Source organism: Cervus canadensis, chromosome 29 (assembly GCF_019320065.1).
Source record: "Cervus canadensis isolate Bull #8, Minnesota chromosome 29, ASM1932006v1, whole genome shotgun sequence".
In the NCBI taxonomy this organism is placed as follows: Eukaryota; Metazoa; Chordata; class Mammalia; order Artiodactyla; family Cervidae; genus Cervus; species Cervus canadensis.
The window spans coordinates 17,158,665-17,177,702 of NC_057414.1; the positions used below are offsets into that span (position 1 = coordinate 17,158,665).

A 19,038-nucleotide genomic window follows, 5' to 3' on the forward strand; every position below is an offset into this window, starting at 1 on the left:
GCCGCAGTGCATGGTGTCGCCCAGAAATGGACACAACTTAGGAACTAAACAACAGCTTAGTTGATTTATGGTGTTGCTTCAGGGGTACAGCCAAGTGATCAGTTATAAACACACATGCATATATATTCTTTTTAAGATTCTTTTCCATTGTAAATCACTGTAAGATGTTGAGTATAGTTCCCTGTGCTATGCAGTAGATCCTTCTTTTTAAATCCATTTCATATATGGTAGTGTGTATCTGTTAATCCCAAACTCCTCATTTTTCCCTCCCCATTCTCCTTTCCCCTATGGCAACCATGGTTTGTTTTCTGTGTCGGTGAATCTATTTCTGTTTTGTAAATAAATTCATTTGTATCTTTTTTAAGATTCTGCATATAAATGAAATCATATGATATTTCCTTTCAATCTGACATACTTAATTTGACAAGGTCTAGATTCATCCATGTTACTGCAGAAGGCAATATTTCATTCTTTCTTATGGCTAAGTAAGATTCCATTGTATCTATGTACCATATTTTCTTTGTGCATTCATCTGGTGATGGACATTTATGTTGCTTTCATGTCTTGGCTATTGTAAATAGTGCTGCAATGAACATTGGGGTGCATGTATTGTTTCAGACCATGTTTTTCTCTAGATATATGCTCAAGAGTGGTGTTGCAGGGTCATATGGTAGCTCTACTTTTAGTTTTTTAAGGAACCTCCAACCGTTTTCCCTTGGCTGCACCAGTTTACATTCCTACCAACAGTTTAGCAGGGTTCCCTTTTCTCTACACCTCCCCAGCAATTATTATTTGTAGACATTTTTTGACAGCCATTCTGACTGGTGTGAGTTGATACCTCATTGTTTTGATTTGCATTTCTCCAATAATTGGCGATGTTGAGCATCTTTTCATTTCCCTGTTGGCTATCTATGTTTTCTTTGGCAAAAGGTCTATTTAGGTCTTCTGCCCATTTTTGATTGGGTTGTTTGGTTTTTTGATAGTTGCAGCATTTGCAAATATTTTGTCTTCTGTGGATTGTCTTTTCCTTTTGTTCATTGTTCATTTTATTTCCTTTGCTGTGCAAAAACTTTTAAGTTTAACTAGGTCTTGTTTGTTTATTTTTGTTTTTATTTCCATTATTCAAGAAAATGGATTCCAAAAAATATTGCTACAAAAAACACACCTCATATTTTAAGTCCAGGATCAGCGTGTATCATAATACAGGAGAGGAAAGACATTTTTATGAATAGCTGCATTTGATAGATTTTTCCACGAGAAAAAAAATTATCTTTAATTGACTATATCGTTTAAATCATTAGTGAAGGTTGGTGTTGGGTGTGCTCACAGAATCACAGAAGATTCGTGTGAATCTTGTTTGACAATTAAACCCTTGCATTGTAATGCATTTGGTTTGCTAATAGGTTAAGATTTCTGCATCTGTATATAGGAGAAATTGGATTATAATTTTTCTCTCTTGTACTGTCCTTATTGAATTTGAGTATCAATGTTTTGTTGGCTTCATAAGACAAGTTAGAGAGCATTCCCTCTTTTATATTCTCTAAGAGAGCTTGTTAAAGTGGAAATATTTCTTTCTTAAATGTTTGGAAAATTAACCACTGAAGGCAGTATGACCTGGAATTATTTTGTGAGAAGGTTTAATTATGGATTCAATTGCTTTTTTATAAAGATAATGAGAGAGTGGGCACCAAGTATGCTTTACAGGCAACACAGAAACAGAAAAACTGTATTTGAAGGAGAAAAATTTTAAATTATATCTTCTTGGTCTCAGTGTTCTTTCTCAACAAAATAATTAGTGTTCTGGCCAGCAGATATTTTTCATCTGTTCAACAAATATTTATTGGGTATTTTATATGAATCAGACATATTCTGCAAGGCAGTGAAGATATAATTATAAACAAACATTGTCCTTGACCTCTTGAAACTTACAGTCTGCTAGGGAAAACATGCACTGAAAAGGTACTTACTTACAAAATATTTTTTACTTGTTACCATATTGAGTCATGTAAAAAAGTAGTGAATATTTATAATAGCCATTATTGAAGCTGAGTGAGACATGCCAGGCAGTATTGATGGCCCAGCTGAAGTTGAGATGATAAATTAGTAAAAGTATCAGGCCATATACATAGCTGTGTAATTTTTTTTCTCCAGGAAGCAAAGAAGGTAAATTATTGAATTCATCTAATATTGGGCAATTTCAGGTTGGTTAGGTTAAAAGGATGAGGAAATGAGGACCCAGACACTATAGGGACACATGCATTTCCTAAGAACAGTTCTCATCCAAGATTAGTGCTTGGAGGTCAGGAAATTCTTTCTGTTTCCCCAGATCCTGATTCTGCTAGTGATTGTGATGTGCTCGTTTTTTTTCTGGAGTCTGTTCACTTATTGGAGAGATAGGTGGCTCACCGTCGGGCTGTCACTGCAGGTAAGCACCATCCCTAGTTGTAGCCCTGTCTGTCCACTTGTGTTCAGCCTGACTTTTGGCTTTCTTCCAGGTCTTTGCTCCCTACATACACCTAAGCAGCATAGCTATGATGGTTATTCTTTCATGGCCTTTGGCTTTCTACTTGATCCGTTTGGAAGGAGAAGGTATGTTCTGTGGGTGAAACCTTGCCTGATCCTTTCAGTTCTGCCTTTAACTTCTGTATCTTACTTAGTAAAACAAGCTGGATGGATAGCCACCAGTATACCTCTTTGAAATTCATTCAGCTTATTACTCAGTCATGCTCCTTATAGTCAGACAACCCCACATGACCTATCATAGTATTTCCCTGATCAAACCAATCTTCTTGTAAAGAGGGATTCTCCTTCTAGAAAAGTAAGAATTTTCTCTCTTTTGGTATACATTGACTGTCTTGAAATGGATTGGGGTTAGGGAGAGAATAGAGGCAATTTTATTTGACCAGAATGATGGTATAAATCCCAGTTCTTTAAGTTTGTATTTAAATATTACTAGTTTCAACTGATGAACCAGGTGCAGATATCCATGGGTACATCTTAGTAACTCAGAGTAGAAGCATGTGAGTCCCTGTCACATCTGGGAACTGCCCCAGAAGCAGAAATGTGTGCCTCTGCTACTGGTTTCCTCTCCATTCTTTGCCCTAATATCATGGAAACAAATAAGAATCAGAGGTGTACATGAAACTGTTTTGAGAATGGAGTTATTTCTCAACACCCTTACTGAGAAACCAGGAGGACCTTCTGTCTGTGTCGTTTTTATTACTGGTTAAACAAGGAGTGCTTGCATCCTACTTGTATAAAGATACAGGCAAGAGAAAGACTAGGATTGCAGTGTTGCCCTTGTGTGTTTGTATACATGTATATATGTTGAGGGTGAATTTTAGGAAATGTTCCTGGGGGCAGGATCTTAGAAGAAACAATAATTAACTCTTTTCTTTTCCTAAATTTTAGCTAGATTCAGAAGATACCAGATGACATGTAATGAGAGAAAAAGAAACAGATGTAATGTGCTCACAAAGTTGAGAGGTTAGAGCTGAAGATCTATGTTCAAAAGTGACATAGGTGGTAATTTTAAAACTTACAATTGGGTAAAATTTTCAGAGGTCTAAAATAGTAAGTGGGAAATGGCCAATGAAAAATAGGTACTATGGTCAGACTCTGTGTATGTGTGTGAGAGAGAGAGAGAGAGCGAGCGAGCAAAATACTGAGTACCTGTGGTGTCAGCTATCGTATCAACTCTGTGAAGTAGATGTTAGCAGCAAGATAGCTCCGTTTTTCAGAATGAAGATAATGAAGACCCAGAGAGGTGAAGCAACATGTCTGAGTCACACAATGAGAAAGTGGTAGCATTTGGCTTTGAATGCACATTTCTGTCAACTACTATCCCTTCTGGGCTTCCCCAGTGGCTTAGTAGGTAAAGAATCTGCCTGCCATGCAGGAGATGCAGGTTCAATCCCTGGTTCAGCAAGATCCCTTAGAGTAGGAAAATGGCAACCCACTCCAGTATTCTTGCCTGAAAAATCCCAGAGAAGCCTTGCAGCCTAGTCCAAAGGGTCACAAAGAGTTGGACACAAACACGCATCAGCACTATCCCTTCTACTCTACCTTACTGCCCGAAATACAGAGGCATTTAAAGCTTATCGCTGGCCTTCCCTGGTGGCTCAGCGGTAAAGAATCCACTCTCCAATGCAGAAGATGTGAGTTTGATCCATGGGTTGGGAAGAGACCCTGGAGAAGGAAATGGCAGTCCACTCCAGTCTTCTTGTCTGGGAAACCCATGGATGGAGGAGCCCAGTGTGCTACAGTCCATGGGTCACAAAGAGTCAGACATGACTCAGTGACTAACAAAGCTTATTTTTAAAGGGCTTCCGGGCTTTCTCAGAGCCAACTAAACTCCTCTTTCTGAGAAGATATTCCTTAACAGTCCCTCTTTTTCCTTTGCTTCTCACCTCTTGTACAATTCATTCCTTTGTAAATTTACATTTGTTAACAGTAGTGATTTAATAATAATGCTTATATTTGGATATTCCTGTGCTTTCAAATCATTGAGAGAACATAAGGATGTGAAAGAAATATAGAGTAAATCAGTGAGTCTACAGAGTTAATGAACCCATGGACTGAGTATTTATTGGTTGTTGCTTGGGGATAGTTAGTTGCTTGGGATGGTTCTCCATTCCTGTTTGCCTTTTTTTCCTCCTTACTTCCTCCTCCTTCAACTTTTTCAGCTCTACAAGTGGCTATTGGATTGCCCTTTTTTCTTATCCTTTTGTGTCTCTATTTGCTTCCATTGGGGAATTTTTCTCCCTGCGTTCAGGAGAAGGATAAATTGGCACCCAAGCCGGACTTGTTTGGACATAGAGGTGCACCCATGGTAGGTCTGAGCGTGAAGAATGTGGGTGAGTACAGTTGTGCATGGGTGTAGAGGGCCCATCAGATCCTCGGAACCCCCTGGAGAAGTAAAGGGGTTGACTTGAGATGACAAGAATAAGTAAGTAATTGTAGAGGTTGGACTTGAACTCACCTAATTCCCAGTCCATTTCTCTTTATTGTGTCCAATGACATTGCCTCAGATGAGCAGAGTCCCCGAATCAGATTTGGTAGACGAGAATGTAGGCAGGTTCTTTGAACAAAGAGCCAAGGGAACCAAATTTTACTTTCTAAAGTCCTTTCTTACTGGGCCCTGTCACTACCCTAAAAGGGATGTCAGCAGAAAAGACTGTGAGATTAAAAGCCTGATGTCCTTTTCTTCCACAGCTGGGGCCTGAGAATACCATAATGGCCTTTGAGAAAGCTGTTGAACATGGGGCCTGTGGACTGGAGAGTGATGTACATATAAGGTAGGAAAGAAGGAACCAGGGTGGGAGGAGAAAAGACCAGTGGATGACTCTAGCCTGGCCCAAGCTGTAGAGAGGGCAAGCCCTGGGAGTTTCTCCCTTATTCACCTGGTACATCTGTAGATAACACACATACATGAATCACTTCTCCTTTACAGACCACATATCTGTACCCCTGCATTCTCAATCACAGGCTCATAAATCACACACTCAATATAGTCTCCACAAGTAGCTCAAATTTGTGTCCCCTGCCAGCATGCTGACAACTTGTCCCCATGCCCTACCTTAGCAACCTATTTAATTAATTAATTAACATTCCCTGGGCACCTACTATATCCTTCTGAGTGCTAGAGAGAGGAAGATGAGTGAGATAGAGAGTTCTGCCCAAGAGCTGTTCCCAGCCAGTGAAGGAGACATGGCATGTTTACAAAGAACCTTATTCCTTTTATGAATCTTAACATTTTAAATAACATTTTCCAGGGCCTTTGAATAATACTTAGGCATTTTAGTTAAATGCTTTAGGTATTTCAAACTGCAATTATGCATTTAATGTGTTTTCTTTTTTAGGTACTGTAGTTTCAGTCTTTTCAGAATACTTGAGTAATTCTTACAAATCTAACACATTAAGTGTATAACTATATACATTGTTTGATATATTTCAAATCCTTTTATAAATGAGATGTGAACTTATAATCACAAATCTAGATCAGTTACTCAATTTCGTATTTTAAATTGGATTTACAAAGATAACCTTTCCAAATTACCTTAAAGATAATTTTACTTAAAGTTTACCTAAAATTCCAAATACCCAAAGATTCAAGTACAAATATTAATGACATATGTATGATTTTTTTGAACATACATATATTTAATTCTGCATTTCTCTACTTTGAAGTGTACTTACGCACCAAGAAGACAATTAGGTTATTGAGGTTGCTTTGCCACATAAATATTTTATGTTGGCCTCATTTTTTCAATTAAAATTTTTTTGAAGTAAAATACAAAACATTAAATTTACTATGCTTACTATTCTAAGACATATGTATCAGTGGTATTTTACATATTTTTAATGTTGTGGAAACTTCAGCCAACTATCTCTGTGACTTCTTTTCATCTTGTAAAAGCTTTAGACCCATTAAACAATGATGCCCATTCCCTCCTCCCCCACCCCCCCGGCCCCTAGAAACTCCATTGTACTTTTCTGTCTCCATGATTTTGTCTGTATTTTAGGTACCTCATATAAATGTATAATTCATATAGTATTTGATTTTTTTGTGACTGGCATGTCTGTCAGTCTTATAGTCTTCAAGTTCATTCATATTTTATTTCAAAATTGCCATCCTAAAAGGATGAATAATATTCCACCATATATATATACTTGCATTTTGCTTTCATCAGTTTTGACACTTGGGTTGGTTTTACATTTTAGTTGTAGTTAATAATGCTGCTTTGAACATGGGTGTATAAATATATCTTTGAGACTGCTTTCAGTTCTTTGGAGGTATATGTCCAGAAAGGGAATTGCTGAGTTACAATGATAATTCTCTTTTTAATTTTTTGAAGGACTGTCCTAGAGTTTTCCACAGTAGTTGCATCACCGTATGTTCCCACTTATAGTGTAGAAGTCTTCTAATTTCTCCACATCTTTGCCAACAGTTGTTATTTTCTGTTCTTTTGGTGGGAGCCATCTAATGGGTATGAAGTATGATATCTCATTATAATTTTGATTTGCATTTCCCTAGTGATAAGTGATGTTGACCATATTTTCCTATACTCACTATCTATTTATAGTCTTCTTTGGAGAAATGTCTATTCAAGTCCTTTGCCCATTTTTGAATTTTTTTGTTTGTTTTTTAGTTTACTGAACTTCAGAATTGAAATACAGTTGGTTTATATTGCTGTGTTAGTTTCAGGTGCACAGCAAAGTGATTCAGATCTCTCTCTCTCTCTCTGTCATTTTTCAGATTCTTTTCTAGGGTTGTATTTTTTTGCTGTTGAGTTTTAGAAGTTCTCTCTATATATTGGATATTAATCACTTATCAGATATTTAACTTGCAAATATTTTCCCATTCTATAGGTTGCTTTTTTACTCTATTGATATTGTCTTTTGATGCACAGAATGTTAAATATTCATGAAGGCCAATTAGTTTATTTACATTGTTGTTGCCTGTATCTTTATTTTCATATCCAAGAAATCATTGCCAAATCATTGCCAAATATATTTCCCCCTATATTTTCTACTAAGAGATACATTGTTTTAATTTTTACATTTAGTTCTTTGATCCATTTTGAGTTTTTGTATACAATGTTACGCAGTGGTCCAGTTTTATTGTTTTCATGTGAATATCCAGCACCATTTGTTGAAAAGATTGTTTTTTTTCTCTCTGTTGAGTGGTCTTACCACCCTTGCCAAAAGTCATCTGACCATATATGCAAGGGTATATCTGGACTCTGTTCTGTTCCTTGTCTGTTTGTCTTTATTCCAGTACCCTACTGTTTTGATTACTGTAGGTTTGTAGTAAGTTTTTAATCAAGAAGCGTTAGTACTCTAGTTTTGTTTTTATTTTTTAAAATTGTTTTGGTTGTTTGGGATCCCTTGTGATTCCATATGAATTTTAGGATGACTTTTTCTTTCTTCAAAAAATGTCATTGGAGGCCAAGATAAGAGAGTAGGATAACCATGAGCTTGTCTCTTCCATGGGCACACCAGAACTGCAACTACTTACAGAGAAACGATCTGTGAGAATGACCTGAAGACTAGCAGAAAAGGTCTTCTACAAATAAAGATATAAGGAAGGAACCACAGTGAGACAGGTAGGAGGAGCAGTGATTTGGTATAGTTAAGACTTTATACCCCAGGGTAGGCGAGCCACAAATGCAAATATAAGTATTATCACAGAGGTTCTTCCCAAGGAGTGAGGAGTTTGAGCCTTACATTGGGATTCCCACCTCAGAGCTCTTGCACTGGGAAGATGAGCCCCCAAGAGCATTTCACTTTGGGTGAGTAGGGTTTACTTTTAGGAGAGCCAGAGGGCTGTGGGAAGTAGAGACTCCATACTTAAATAGAAAACACAAACGCTCACACACTCATGAGATTCAGGGCAGAAACAGTGATTTGAAAGAATCTTTGGTCAGACTCACTTATCTTCGAGAACCTTCTGGAGAGACAGGAGGTAGTTGAAACTCATCATGGACACATAGACGCTGGCAGCAGTGATGCTGGAGAAGACTCTTGAGAGTCCCTTAGACTGGCCAGGAGATCAAACCAGTCCATCCTAAAGAAAATCAACCCTGAATATTCATTGGAAGGACTGATGCTGAAGCTGAAACTCCAGTACTTTGGCCACCTGATGCAAAGAGCCGACTCTTTGGAAAAGACCCTGATGCTGGGAAAGATTGAAGACAGAAGAAGAGAGTGACAGAGGATGAGAGGGTTGGATGGCATCACTGATGTAATTGACATGAACTTGGGCAAACTCTAGGAGATGATGAGGTATAGGGAAGCCTGGCATGTTGCAGTCCATGGAGCCATGATGAGTTGGCCATGACTAGGTGACTGAACAACAACAATCAGAGACTTCTGATACAACCTTAAGCATACTAACATTCACATTTGGGTGGGGGAGTCTAATAGTGAGAAGCCCTTAAGAAGGAAATGGCAACCTGCTCCAGTATTCTTGCCTGGGAAATCCCATGGATAGAGGAGATTGACAAGCTATAGTCCCTGGGGTAGCAAAGAGTCAGACATGGTTTAGTGACTAAACAGCAAGTAGCAGCAGCAGAAAGAAGAGAGAGAAGGTGTGCAGAGAATATATTTGAAGACATAATAGCTGAAGACTTTCCTAACCTTGAAAAGGAAACAGACATCCAAGTCAAAGAAGGACAGAGAATACCAAACAGATCAAACCCAAAGAAGTTCACATCAAGACAAATTATAATTGAAATGGCAAAAGTTAAAGAGAAAATCTTAAAAGCAGCAAGGGAAAAGCAAAAAATTATGTACAAAGGAATTCCTATAAGATTCTGAGCTGAGTTTTTGGCAGAAACTATATGGGCCATGAAGGTCAGTTATTTAAAATAATAAACAGGAAAAATCTTTAACCAGGAATGCTCTATAAGGTTCTCACTCACATTTGAAGGTGAAGTAAAGTTTGATCCAACCAGTCAGTCCTAAAGGAAATCAGTCTTGAATATTCATTGGAAGCTGGAACTCCAATTCTTTGGCCACCTGATGCGAAGAACTGACTCATTGGAAAAGACCCTGATGCTGGGGAAGATTGAAGACTGGAGGAGAAGGGGACAACAGAGGATGAGGTGGTTGGATGGCATCACCAACTCAGTGGACATGAGTGTGAGTAAGCTCCCAGAGTTGGTGTTGGACAGGGAAGCCTGGTGTGCTGCAGTCCATGGGGTCACAAGAGTCGGATACAACTGAGTGAACTGTACTGAACTGAAGGCTAAAAGAATTCAGCTCCATGAAACCAGCTTTACCAGAAATGTTAAAGGGACTGCTCTAAGTGGAAGAGGCCACAACTAGAAATATGAAAAATTTGAAAGGAAAAAGTTCATTGGTAAAGGCAAATACGCAGTAAAGGTAGAAGATCATTCACTTGTAAAGCTAGTAGGAAGGTTGCAAGGTAAAAGTAAGAAAGTCATCTATATCCACAATAAGTAGTTAAGGGATGCACAAAATAAGAAGGTGTAAAATATGATGTCAGACCAGGCATCTTGTGGCTGTGTTGTGCTTGTGAGCCTTGTAGGGCCAGGGAGGACCGATTACTGCATGGGGAGAAGGCCAACAGTGGCTTGAGGAAGGTCCTAGCCCTTCTGCACTTATGTCTGGCAGAGCTGATTTGGGACAGTGAGGCAGTCCTTCCCAGTCACTAGGATAATCAGCTGGTTGGCCACACATTTGAGTACACACTAAGATATTGAGAAGCCAAATGAAAAGCCCAGACTGCGGTGTTGAAACGGGTTAATAAGGAGCTTAATGATTTAGCCCATGAGCCTTCATCAGTGTTTTTTTCAGGTCCATTTGGTGCAGATGGATTTCATTGGCAAACCACAATTAGGGTACCTAATGACAGCCTATATGAAGGTGGCATATTCTTTTTTTTATTTTTTCCCATTTATTTTTATTAGTTGAAGGCTAATTACTTTACAGTATTGTAGTGGTTTTTACCATACATTGACATGAATCAGCCATGGATTTACATGTGTTCTCCTTCCCGATCCCCCCTCCTGCCTCCCTCTCCATCCTATCCCTCTGGGTCTTCCCAGTGCACCAGCCCTGAGCACTTGTCTCATGCATCCAACCTGGGCTGGTGATCTGTTTCATCCTTGACAGTATACTTGTTTCAGTGCTATGGCTTATTCTTTTTAACAATTGATTTTCCTACAGACTGCCCCTTCAAACCACTTACCATTGCATTTGCAACAGGAGTTTATCATCCAAGTATTAAAAGTAATGGCAGCGTTTGTCTCCTAAGATCACAGTGGTCTCCCACTTTAGCTGTACATATATACATATATATATATATATAATATATCTAAATATGTAAGCAGCATCACATTCCATCAAATTTCATTAAAAAGCAGCAGCATACCTATTCTTTTCAAATGCAAATCAAACATTCTCCAGGACAGATTACATGCTAGGCCATAAAACAAGCCTCAGTAAGTTTAAGAACACTGAAATTATATCAGACCTCTCTCTCAACCACAGTGCTATAAGCATATAAATCAATTAGAAGGAAAAAACCTGGAAAACATAAAAACACGTGAAGGCTAAAGAATGATACTAAACAACCAATGAGTCACTGAAGAAATCAAAGAAGAAAAAAATAATACCTGGAAGCAAAATGAAAAAACAGTGATCCAAAATTTATGGAATGTAGCAAAAGCAGTTTTAAGACAGAAGTTTGTAGTACTACAAGCCAACCTTAGGAAACAATAAGTAAATAACATAACCTTACACCTAAAATGATTAGAAAAAGAAGATCAAACAAAACTCAAAAGTTAAGAAAAATCATAAAGCTGAGAGCAGAAATAAGTAAGAGAGACATTATAAAGCAACAAAAATGATCACTGAAAGTATGAACTGGTTCTTTGAAAAGAGACGCAAGACTGTTAAATCTTTAGCCTAAATCTTCAAGAAAAAAAAAAAGAGACCTAAATCAATAAAGTCAGAAATGATTAAGGGAAACTTAACCGCAAACAGCACAGGAATATAAAGGAGCAAAAGAGATTGCTATGGACCGATCAATGACTCATTAATGAATTTGGTAAAGTATCAGGCTATGGAATTAATGCACAGAAATATATTGCATTTCTGTATACTAAAAGAACTATCAGAAAGAGAAATTAAAATAATCCCATTCACAATGACATCAAAAGGAGTAGAATACTTGGAAACAAATCTTACTAAGGAGCTAAAACATCTGCACTTTGAAAACTGCAAGACATAATAAATGAAACTGCAGATGACAGAGAAGTATAGAAAGATACACCATGCTCGTGGACTGGAAGAATTAATAATGTTAAAATGACCATACCAACCTGATGAAATCTACAGATTCAGTGCAATCTCTATTAAAATGTCAATGGAATTTTTCACAGATCTAGAACAAATCCAAAATTTTTATGGGAACACAGAAAACCTCTGAGTACCCAAAACAGTCTTAAGATAGACGACTCCCTCCAAAGTGTACTGTAGAGCTACAATAATCAAAACAAGATGATGTAGGCACAAAAACACACATAAATCAGTGGAACAGAATAGAGAGCCCAGAAATGAGTCCATAGTTATATGGGCAGTTAATATATATCCATGGAGATTAAAATATGCAATGGGGAAAGGAAAGACTCTTCAAAAAATGGTGTTGGGAAAACTGTACCACTTTCTCACACCACATACAAAATAAACTCAAAACGAATTAAAGTCTTATGTGTAAGATCATAAAGCATAAACTTGTAGAAGAAAACATAGGTAATGTACTGTTTGACTTAAGTCTTATAATTTTGAAGGGAGGTCTGTTTCATTAGGCTAGGGAAACAGAAGCAAACATAAATGAGACAACATCAAATGAAAAAAGCTTTTTCTCAGTGAAGGAAACTCAACAAATTGAAAAATCTGTGTACTGAATGGGATAAGATATTTGCAAATGACATATCTGACAAGTGATTAATATCTTAAAGTATATAAAGAACTCATGCAAGTCAGCATCAAAGAAACACCAACTAAAAAATGGACAAAGGACCTGAATAGACATTTTTTTAAAGGAGACATGTGGCCAACAGTTATATGAAAAGATACTCTATATTACTAATCAACAGGGAAATGCAAATCAAAACCACAATGAGATATCCCCTCACACATGTCAGAATGGCTATTAACAAAAAGATAACAAATTATAAGTATTGGCAAGGATGTGGAGAGAAAGGAACTCTTGTGTGCTGTATGTAAAGTATATTTGAATAAAACTAGGGGGAAGTCACTGAGATTTTGATTGGAGTTGCATGAATCTTCTCATTGCTTTGGTTAATAGTAACATGTTAACAATGTTAATTTTTTCAATCCATGAACCTGGGATGTGTTTACATTTATCTGTGTCTTCCTCCACTTCTTTCAGAAATATTTTCTTGTTTTCATTGCATAAATCTTTCACCTGCTTCGTTTTAAATTCATTCTTTTAAGTATTTTATTCTTTCTGAATCCATTTTAAATGAAATTGTTTTTGTAATTTCTGTAATTAGTGACCAGAGTGGAGATTTCTTTTATTTAGAGTATAGGATCTCTTTTTGACACCTGAGTCTTACCATGCTTTGCAAGTTATTTCATGAACCTGTACACAGATTCTTCATTCTTAGTGTATAGAAATGCAGCTGATTTTTGGATGTTTCCTTGGTATTGCTGTTTTGTGGAATTTATTTTGTTTCTTTTTGTTATGGAAATTTTAGGCTTTTCTGCATGTAAGAGTTTTTGTTGTTCAGTCATTGTCATGTCTGACTCTTTGTGGCCCTGTGGACAGCAGCTTGCCAGGCTCCCCTATCCTTCACTATCTCCCAGAGTTTGCTCAGATTCATGTGCATTGAGTTGGTGATAGTATCTAATTGTCTCATCTCTGCTGCCCTCTTCTCTTTTTGCCTTCAGTCTTTCCCAGCAGCAGGGTCTTTTCCAGTGAGTTGGCTCTTCGTATCAAGTGACCAAAGTATTGAGCTTCAGCTTCAGCATTAGTCCCTCCAGTCAATATTCAGGGTTGATTTCCTTTAGGATTGACTGGTTTGATTTTCTTACAATCCAAGGGACTCTCAAGAGTCTTCTCTAGCACTGTAATTTGAAAACATCAATTCTTTGGCACTCAAACTTCTTTATGGTTCAACTCTCACATCTGTACATGACTACTGGAAAAACCATAGCTTTGACTATACAGACTTTTGTCAGCAAAGTAATGTCTCTTCTTTTTAATACACTGTCTAGGTTTGTCATAGCTTTCCTTCCAGGGGCAGGTATCTTTTCATTTCTTGGCTGAAGTCACTGTCCGCAGTGATTTTGGAGGCCAAGAAAATAAAATCTGCCACTGTTTCCAGTTTTTCCCCTTCTATTTGCCATGAAGTGATGGGCCCAGATGCCATGACCTTAGTTTTTGAATGTTGAGTTTTAAACCAGCTTTTTCACTCTCCTCTTTCATCTTCATCAAGAGGCTCTTTAGTTCCTCTTTGCTTTCTGCCGTAAGGGTGGTAAAATCTTCACACCTGAGGTTGTTGATATTTTTCGCAGCAGTCTTGATTCTAACTTGTGATTCATCCAGCTCTGCATTTTGCATGATGTGCTCTGCATATAAGTGGAACAGGGTGCCAGTATATAACTCTTATTCTTTTCCCACTTGTGAACCAGTCAGTTGTTCTACGTAAGGTTCAAACTGTTGGTTCTTGACCCACATACAAGTTTCTCAGGCACAAGTAAGATGGTCTGGTATTCCCATCTCTTAAGAATTTTCCACGGTTTGTTGTGATCTGCACAGTCAAAGGCTTTAGTGTAGTCAATGAAGCAGAAGTTGATGTTTTTCTGGAATTCCCTTGCTTACTTTATGATCCAACAAATGTTGGCAATTTGATCTCTGGTTCCTTTCCCTTTTATAAACCCACCTTGTACATCTGGAAGTTCTTGGTTCATTTACTACTGAAGCTTAGTTTGAAGGATTTTGAGCATAACCTTACTAGCATGCAAAATGAATGCAACTTTTCAGGTAGTTTGAACATTCTCTGGCACTGCTCTTCTTTGAGATTGGAGTGAAAACTGACCTTTTCCAGTCCTGTGGCCACTGCTGACTTTTCCAAATTTGCTGGTGTGTTGACTACAGCACTTTCACAGCATCATCTTTTAGGATTTGAAATAGCTCACCTGGAATTCCATCACCTCCACTAGCTTTGTTTGTAGTGATGCTTCCTAAGGCCCACTTGACTTCACACTCCAGGATGACTGGCAAACCATCATGGTTATCCTGGTCATTAAGATAATTTTTTGTATAGTTCTTCTGTGTATTCTTGCCACCTCTTCTTAATCTCTTCTGCTTCTGTTAGGTGCTTACATTTCTGTCCTTTATTGTGCCCATCCTTGCAAAAATGTTCCCTTGGTATCTCCAGTTTTCTTGATGAGATCTCTAATCTTTCCCATTCTGTTGTTTTTCTCCACAGTTCTTCTTCTTGTTCATAAAGAAGACCTTCTTATCTCTTCTTGCTATTTTCTTGAACTCTGCATTCAGTTGGGTTTATCTTTCCCTTCCTACCTTGCTTTTCACTTCTCTTCTTGTCTCAGCTATTTGACAAGCCTCCTCAGACAACCACTCTGCCTTCTTGCATTTCTTTTTCTTTGGGATGGTTTTAGTTTCTGCCTCCTGTACAGAGCTACAAACCTCTCTGCATAGTTCTTTAGGCACTCTGTCTACCAGATCTAATCCCTTGAATCTATTCGTCACCTCCACTGTGTAGTCGGTCATAAGGGATGTGATTTAGGTCACACCTGAATGGCCTACAGGTTTTCCCTTCTTTCTTCAATTTAAGCCTGACGTTTTCAATAAGGAGCTTATAATCTGAACCACAGTCAGCTCCAGGTCTTGTTTTTGCTGAGTGTATAGAGCTTCTCCATTTTCGTGTGCAAAGAATATAAGCAATCTGATTTTAGTATTGACCTGTAGGTGATGTCTATGTGTGGTCATCTTTTGTGTTGTTGGAAGAGGGTTTTACTATGACCAGCGTGTTCTCTTGGCAAAACTCTGTTAGCCTTTGTCCTGCTTCAATTTGTACTCCAAGGTGAAACTTGCCAGTTACTCCAGGTATCTCTTCCTATTTTTGCATTCCAATCTTCTGTGATGAAAAGGACATCTTTTTTTGATGTTAGTTTTAGAAGGTCTTGTAGGTCTTCATAGAACTGGTCAACTTCAGCTTTTGGGGCATTAGTGGTTGGGGCATAGACCTGGATTACTGTGATATTGAATGGTTTGCCTTGGAAATGAACTGAGATTATTCTGTTGTTTTTGAGATTGCCCCCAAGTACTGCATTTTGGACTGTTTCGTTGACTGTGAGGGCTACTCCATTTCTTCTAAGGTATTCTTGCCCAGAGTAGTAAATATAATGGTCATCTGAATTAAATTTGCCCATTCCTGTCCATTTTAGTTCTTTGATTCCTAAGATGTCAGTGTTCACTCTTGCCATCTTCTGTTTGACCACGTCCAATTTACCTTGATTCATGGACCTAACATTCCAGGTTCCTATGCTGTATTATTCTTTGCAGCATCAGACTTTATTTTCACCTCCAGGCACATCCACAACTGAGCGTCCTTTTCGCCTTAACCCAGCAGCTTCATTCTTTCTGGAGTTATTGGTAACTGCCCTCTGCTCTTCTCCAGTAGCATATTGGACACCTTCTGACCTTGGGGGGCTCATCTGCAGTGTCATATCATTTTGCATTTTCATACTCTTAATGTTCATGGGGTTCTTGAGGCAAGAATACTGATGTGGTTTTGCCACTCCTTTCTCAGTGGACTGCATTTTGTCAGAACTGTCCACAGTGATTCATTTGTCTTGGGTGGCATGGCATGGCATGGCTCATAGCTTCATTGAAGTTATGCAGGCCCCTTCACCAATGACAAGACCATGATCCATGAAGGCAGCGTATAAGATAATACCATATGAAAACAGAAGTAATTTTAGGTTCTTCCTTTCCAACCTGGATCCATTTTATTTCTCTGTGATGCTCAATTGCTCTGGCTAGAACTTTTAGCATCACTTTGAGTAAAAGTGCCAAAACACACTTCCTTACCTTGTTCCTAATTTTAGAGGAAAAGCTTTTTGTCATTCACCATTGAATATGGTGTTTGCCCTGGCTTTTTCATATATGTCTTTTATTACTTTGGTATAGTTTCTATTTTTAGCTTAAAGAGAATGTTTATCATTAAGGGGGTTGAATGTTGTCTAATTCCTTTTCTGTATCACTTGAAATAATTGTATTTTTTTTTTCATTCTTTTAATGTGGTTTATTACATTGATGGATTTCAATAACATTCTTGAATTTTGGGACTAAATCTCACATATAATCCTTTTGAATACAGTGCTGAGTTTTATTTGATATTTTATTGAGGTTTTTTTACATCAGTATTCATAAGGGATATTGTTCTGTAATTTTATTTTCTTGTAAGTTTGTCTGGCTTTGATATTGGGGTATCCTTTAGAGTCTGTTAACTCTTACACAATCTTTTTTTATTCTCATATTCAATAAGTTGTATTGTCTTATCTTTTAGTTCAGTGAGTCTTCCTTTTGCCTGTTTAAATCTGCCTTTGAATCCCTGTAGTCAGTTTCTCATTTCAGTTATTGTACTTTTTAGCTGTATAATTTTTTGGTTTATTTTTCGGGTTTAAGAAATCTCTTTATTAATATTTCCATTTTGTTCATACATTATTTTGTTGAGTTTATCCACATCTTTCTTTAGTTCTTTTAGTGTCTTTAATATGATTGTTTTAAAGTTTTTATCTAGTATATCTACCATTAGCTTTTTTTCAGGGACAGTTCTTGTTGATTTTTTTCCTTTGAATGGGCCATACTTTGTTTTTGTCAGTCTTGTGATTTTTTTTTAATTTGGTTAAAAACTGGGCATTTGAGATGAGTAGTATGGTCCCCCTTCCTTTGGGTTTGCTGGGTTTTGTTGTTGTTGTTGTTTTAATTTTTATTAGATGTCTCTATGCCGTGGATCAGCCTGAGGTGTAAACTTGAGTTTTTTTCAGGTTTTTCTGATCTTCCCTTGGCCATGTATGGTCACTTTCTAATTTCTCTTTGTATGTACACATATTTTTAATATTTTAATTTTTTAATGTAGATTGCTTAATATAAAGCTACTGTTTAATGGCTGATTTACAATAGGAGAAAAGGAGGGTTGAAAAGGGTGCTGCCCTTTAAATCTTGTGAAAGTCATTTCTGTTAGAGGGCTGGGGCTTTGCAACAGCAGAAGAAGGTGCAACAACAGTCTTATCTCTTTGCTCCTTTGTGACAAGAAGTAACCAGTGACCAGAGCAGGGAAACCCTGTATTTGGAATAGAGGATGTTTTTTTGCCACCCTGGCACTCACCAGCTGCTGTGCAAGTTACTCCAGGAACCTGTCCACAGTTGTTTGCCATGTGAATAGGGGTGGGTAATGGGTAGCTGCTATTGTGCTAAGAGCTGAAATTGACTGAAATTAACCCCAGTTTACACCTGAGTTTTCCTATGGAAGTTGAAAGCCTTTCATATACTCCAAATCTCCAAGAGAATTACATCAGACAGTCTTCGAATGCAGTTGCTGTCTAGGTGGGGAGACATTCCTGGTGCTTTGTACTCTGTCATCTTCTCAGCATCATCTCTTCTTTCATTTTTGATAAATTTTAAGTTGATAGTTGTTTTCTTCCTTCACCATTTAAAATATGTTGTTTCATTGTTTTCTGTATCTCATATTTTTGTTGAAAAGTCTGCTATATACATATCTTTGTTTCTCTCTAAATATGTATTTTCTTTCCCTGTGGCTCCTTTTACAATTTTCTTTTCGTTATCAATTTTTCACCAGTCATACACAGGCACATAGTGTGGGGTATGTGCCTGTGTATGTGAACTCCTACATTTACTTTTCTTGGCATTCATCAGTGTTGTTGGATCTATTGATGCCTAACTTTTATAAATTTTTGAACTTTTTACTTTTACTTCCTCAGATTTTTTTCTGTCCCTCCCCTCTTTTTAGGATTGCAACTGCACATATATAATACTGCTTGATATGATCTTACAGTCCATTTGGATAGACTGTACTGCTGAACCTTCAAATTCACTGATCTTAACATCATCTGTAATATCAAATATGCTGTTAAATTCATTTAGTGAAATTTTCATTTCAGTTATATTTTTTATCTCTAGAATTTCCATTTATTTCTTTTTTGACTCTTAGAGTTCTGTCTTCATATGTTCTTGTGTTCCTTTGCATCTATTACCTACATCGTCTGTATTTTTTATCTTGATTTAATATTCTTGTTTACTAATTCTGTCACCTCTGTCATTTCCAAGTTTGTCTTTACAGAGTAATTTCTCTAGGTTATGTTACATTTTTATACTTTGTTATACATCTGGTAAATTTTGGTTATAAGCCAGACATTGTGACTTTACCATTCTGTGTGGTATATTTTTTGTATTCCAGTAAAGAATTTGGTGCTTATTCTAGAAGGCAATTA

At 37.4% G+C, this 19,038-nt stretch overlaps 1 protein-coding gene across 1 annotated transcript in view; it reads left to right on the forward strand.

Annotated features, from left to right (window-relative positions):
* The window catches only part of LOC122431392 (glycerophosphodiester phosphodiesterase domain-containing protein 4-like), a 139,777-nt gene that overhangs the window by 35,174 nt on the left and 85,565 nt on the right, over positions 1-19,038 (forward strand). Inside the window, exons 7-11 of the mRNA XM_043452690.1 lie at positions 2,327-2,425; positions 2,496-2,589; positions 3,412-3,486; positions 4,686-4,831; positions 5,215-5,297. Coding sequence (XP_043308625.1) covers positions 2,327-2,425; positions 2,496-2,589; positions 3,412-3,486; positions 4,686-4,831; positions 5,215-5,297 — 497 coding nt within the window. The remainder of the gene's footprint in view (positions 1-2,326; positions 2,426-2,495; positions 2,590-3,411; positions 3,487-4,685; positions 4,832-5,214; positions 5,298-19,038) is intronic.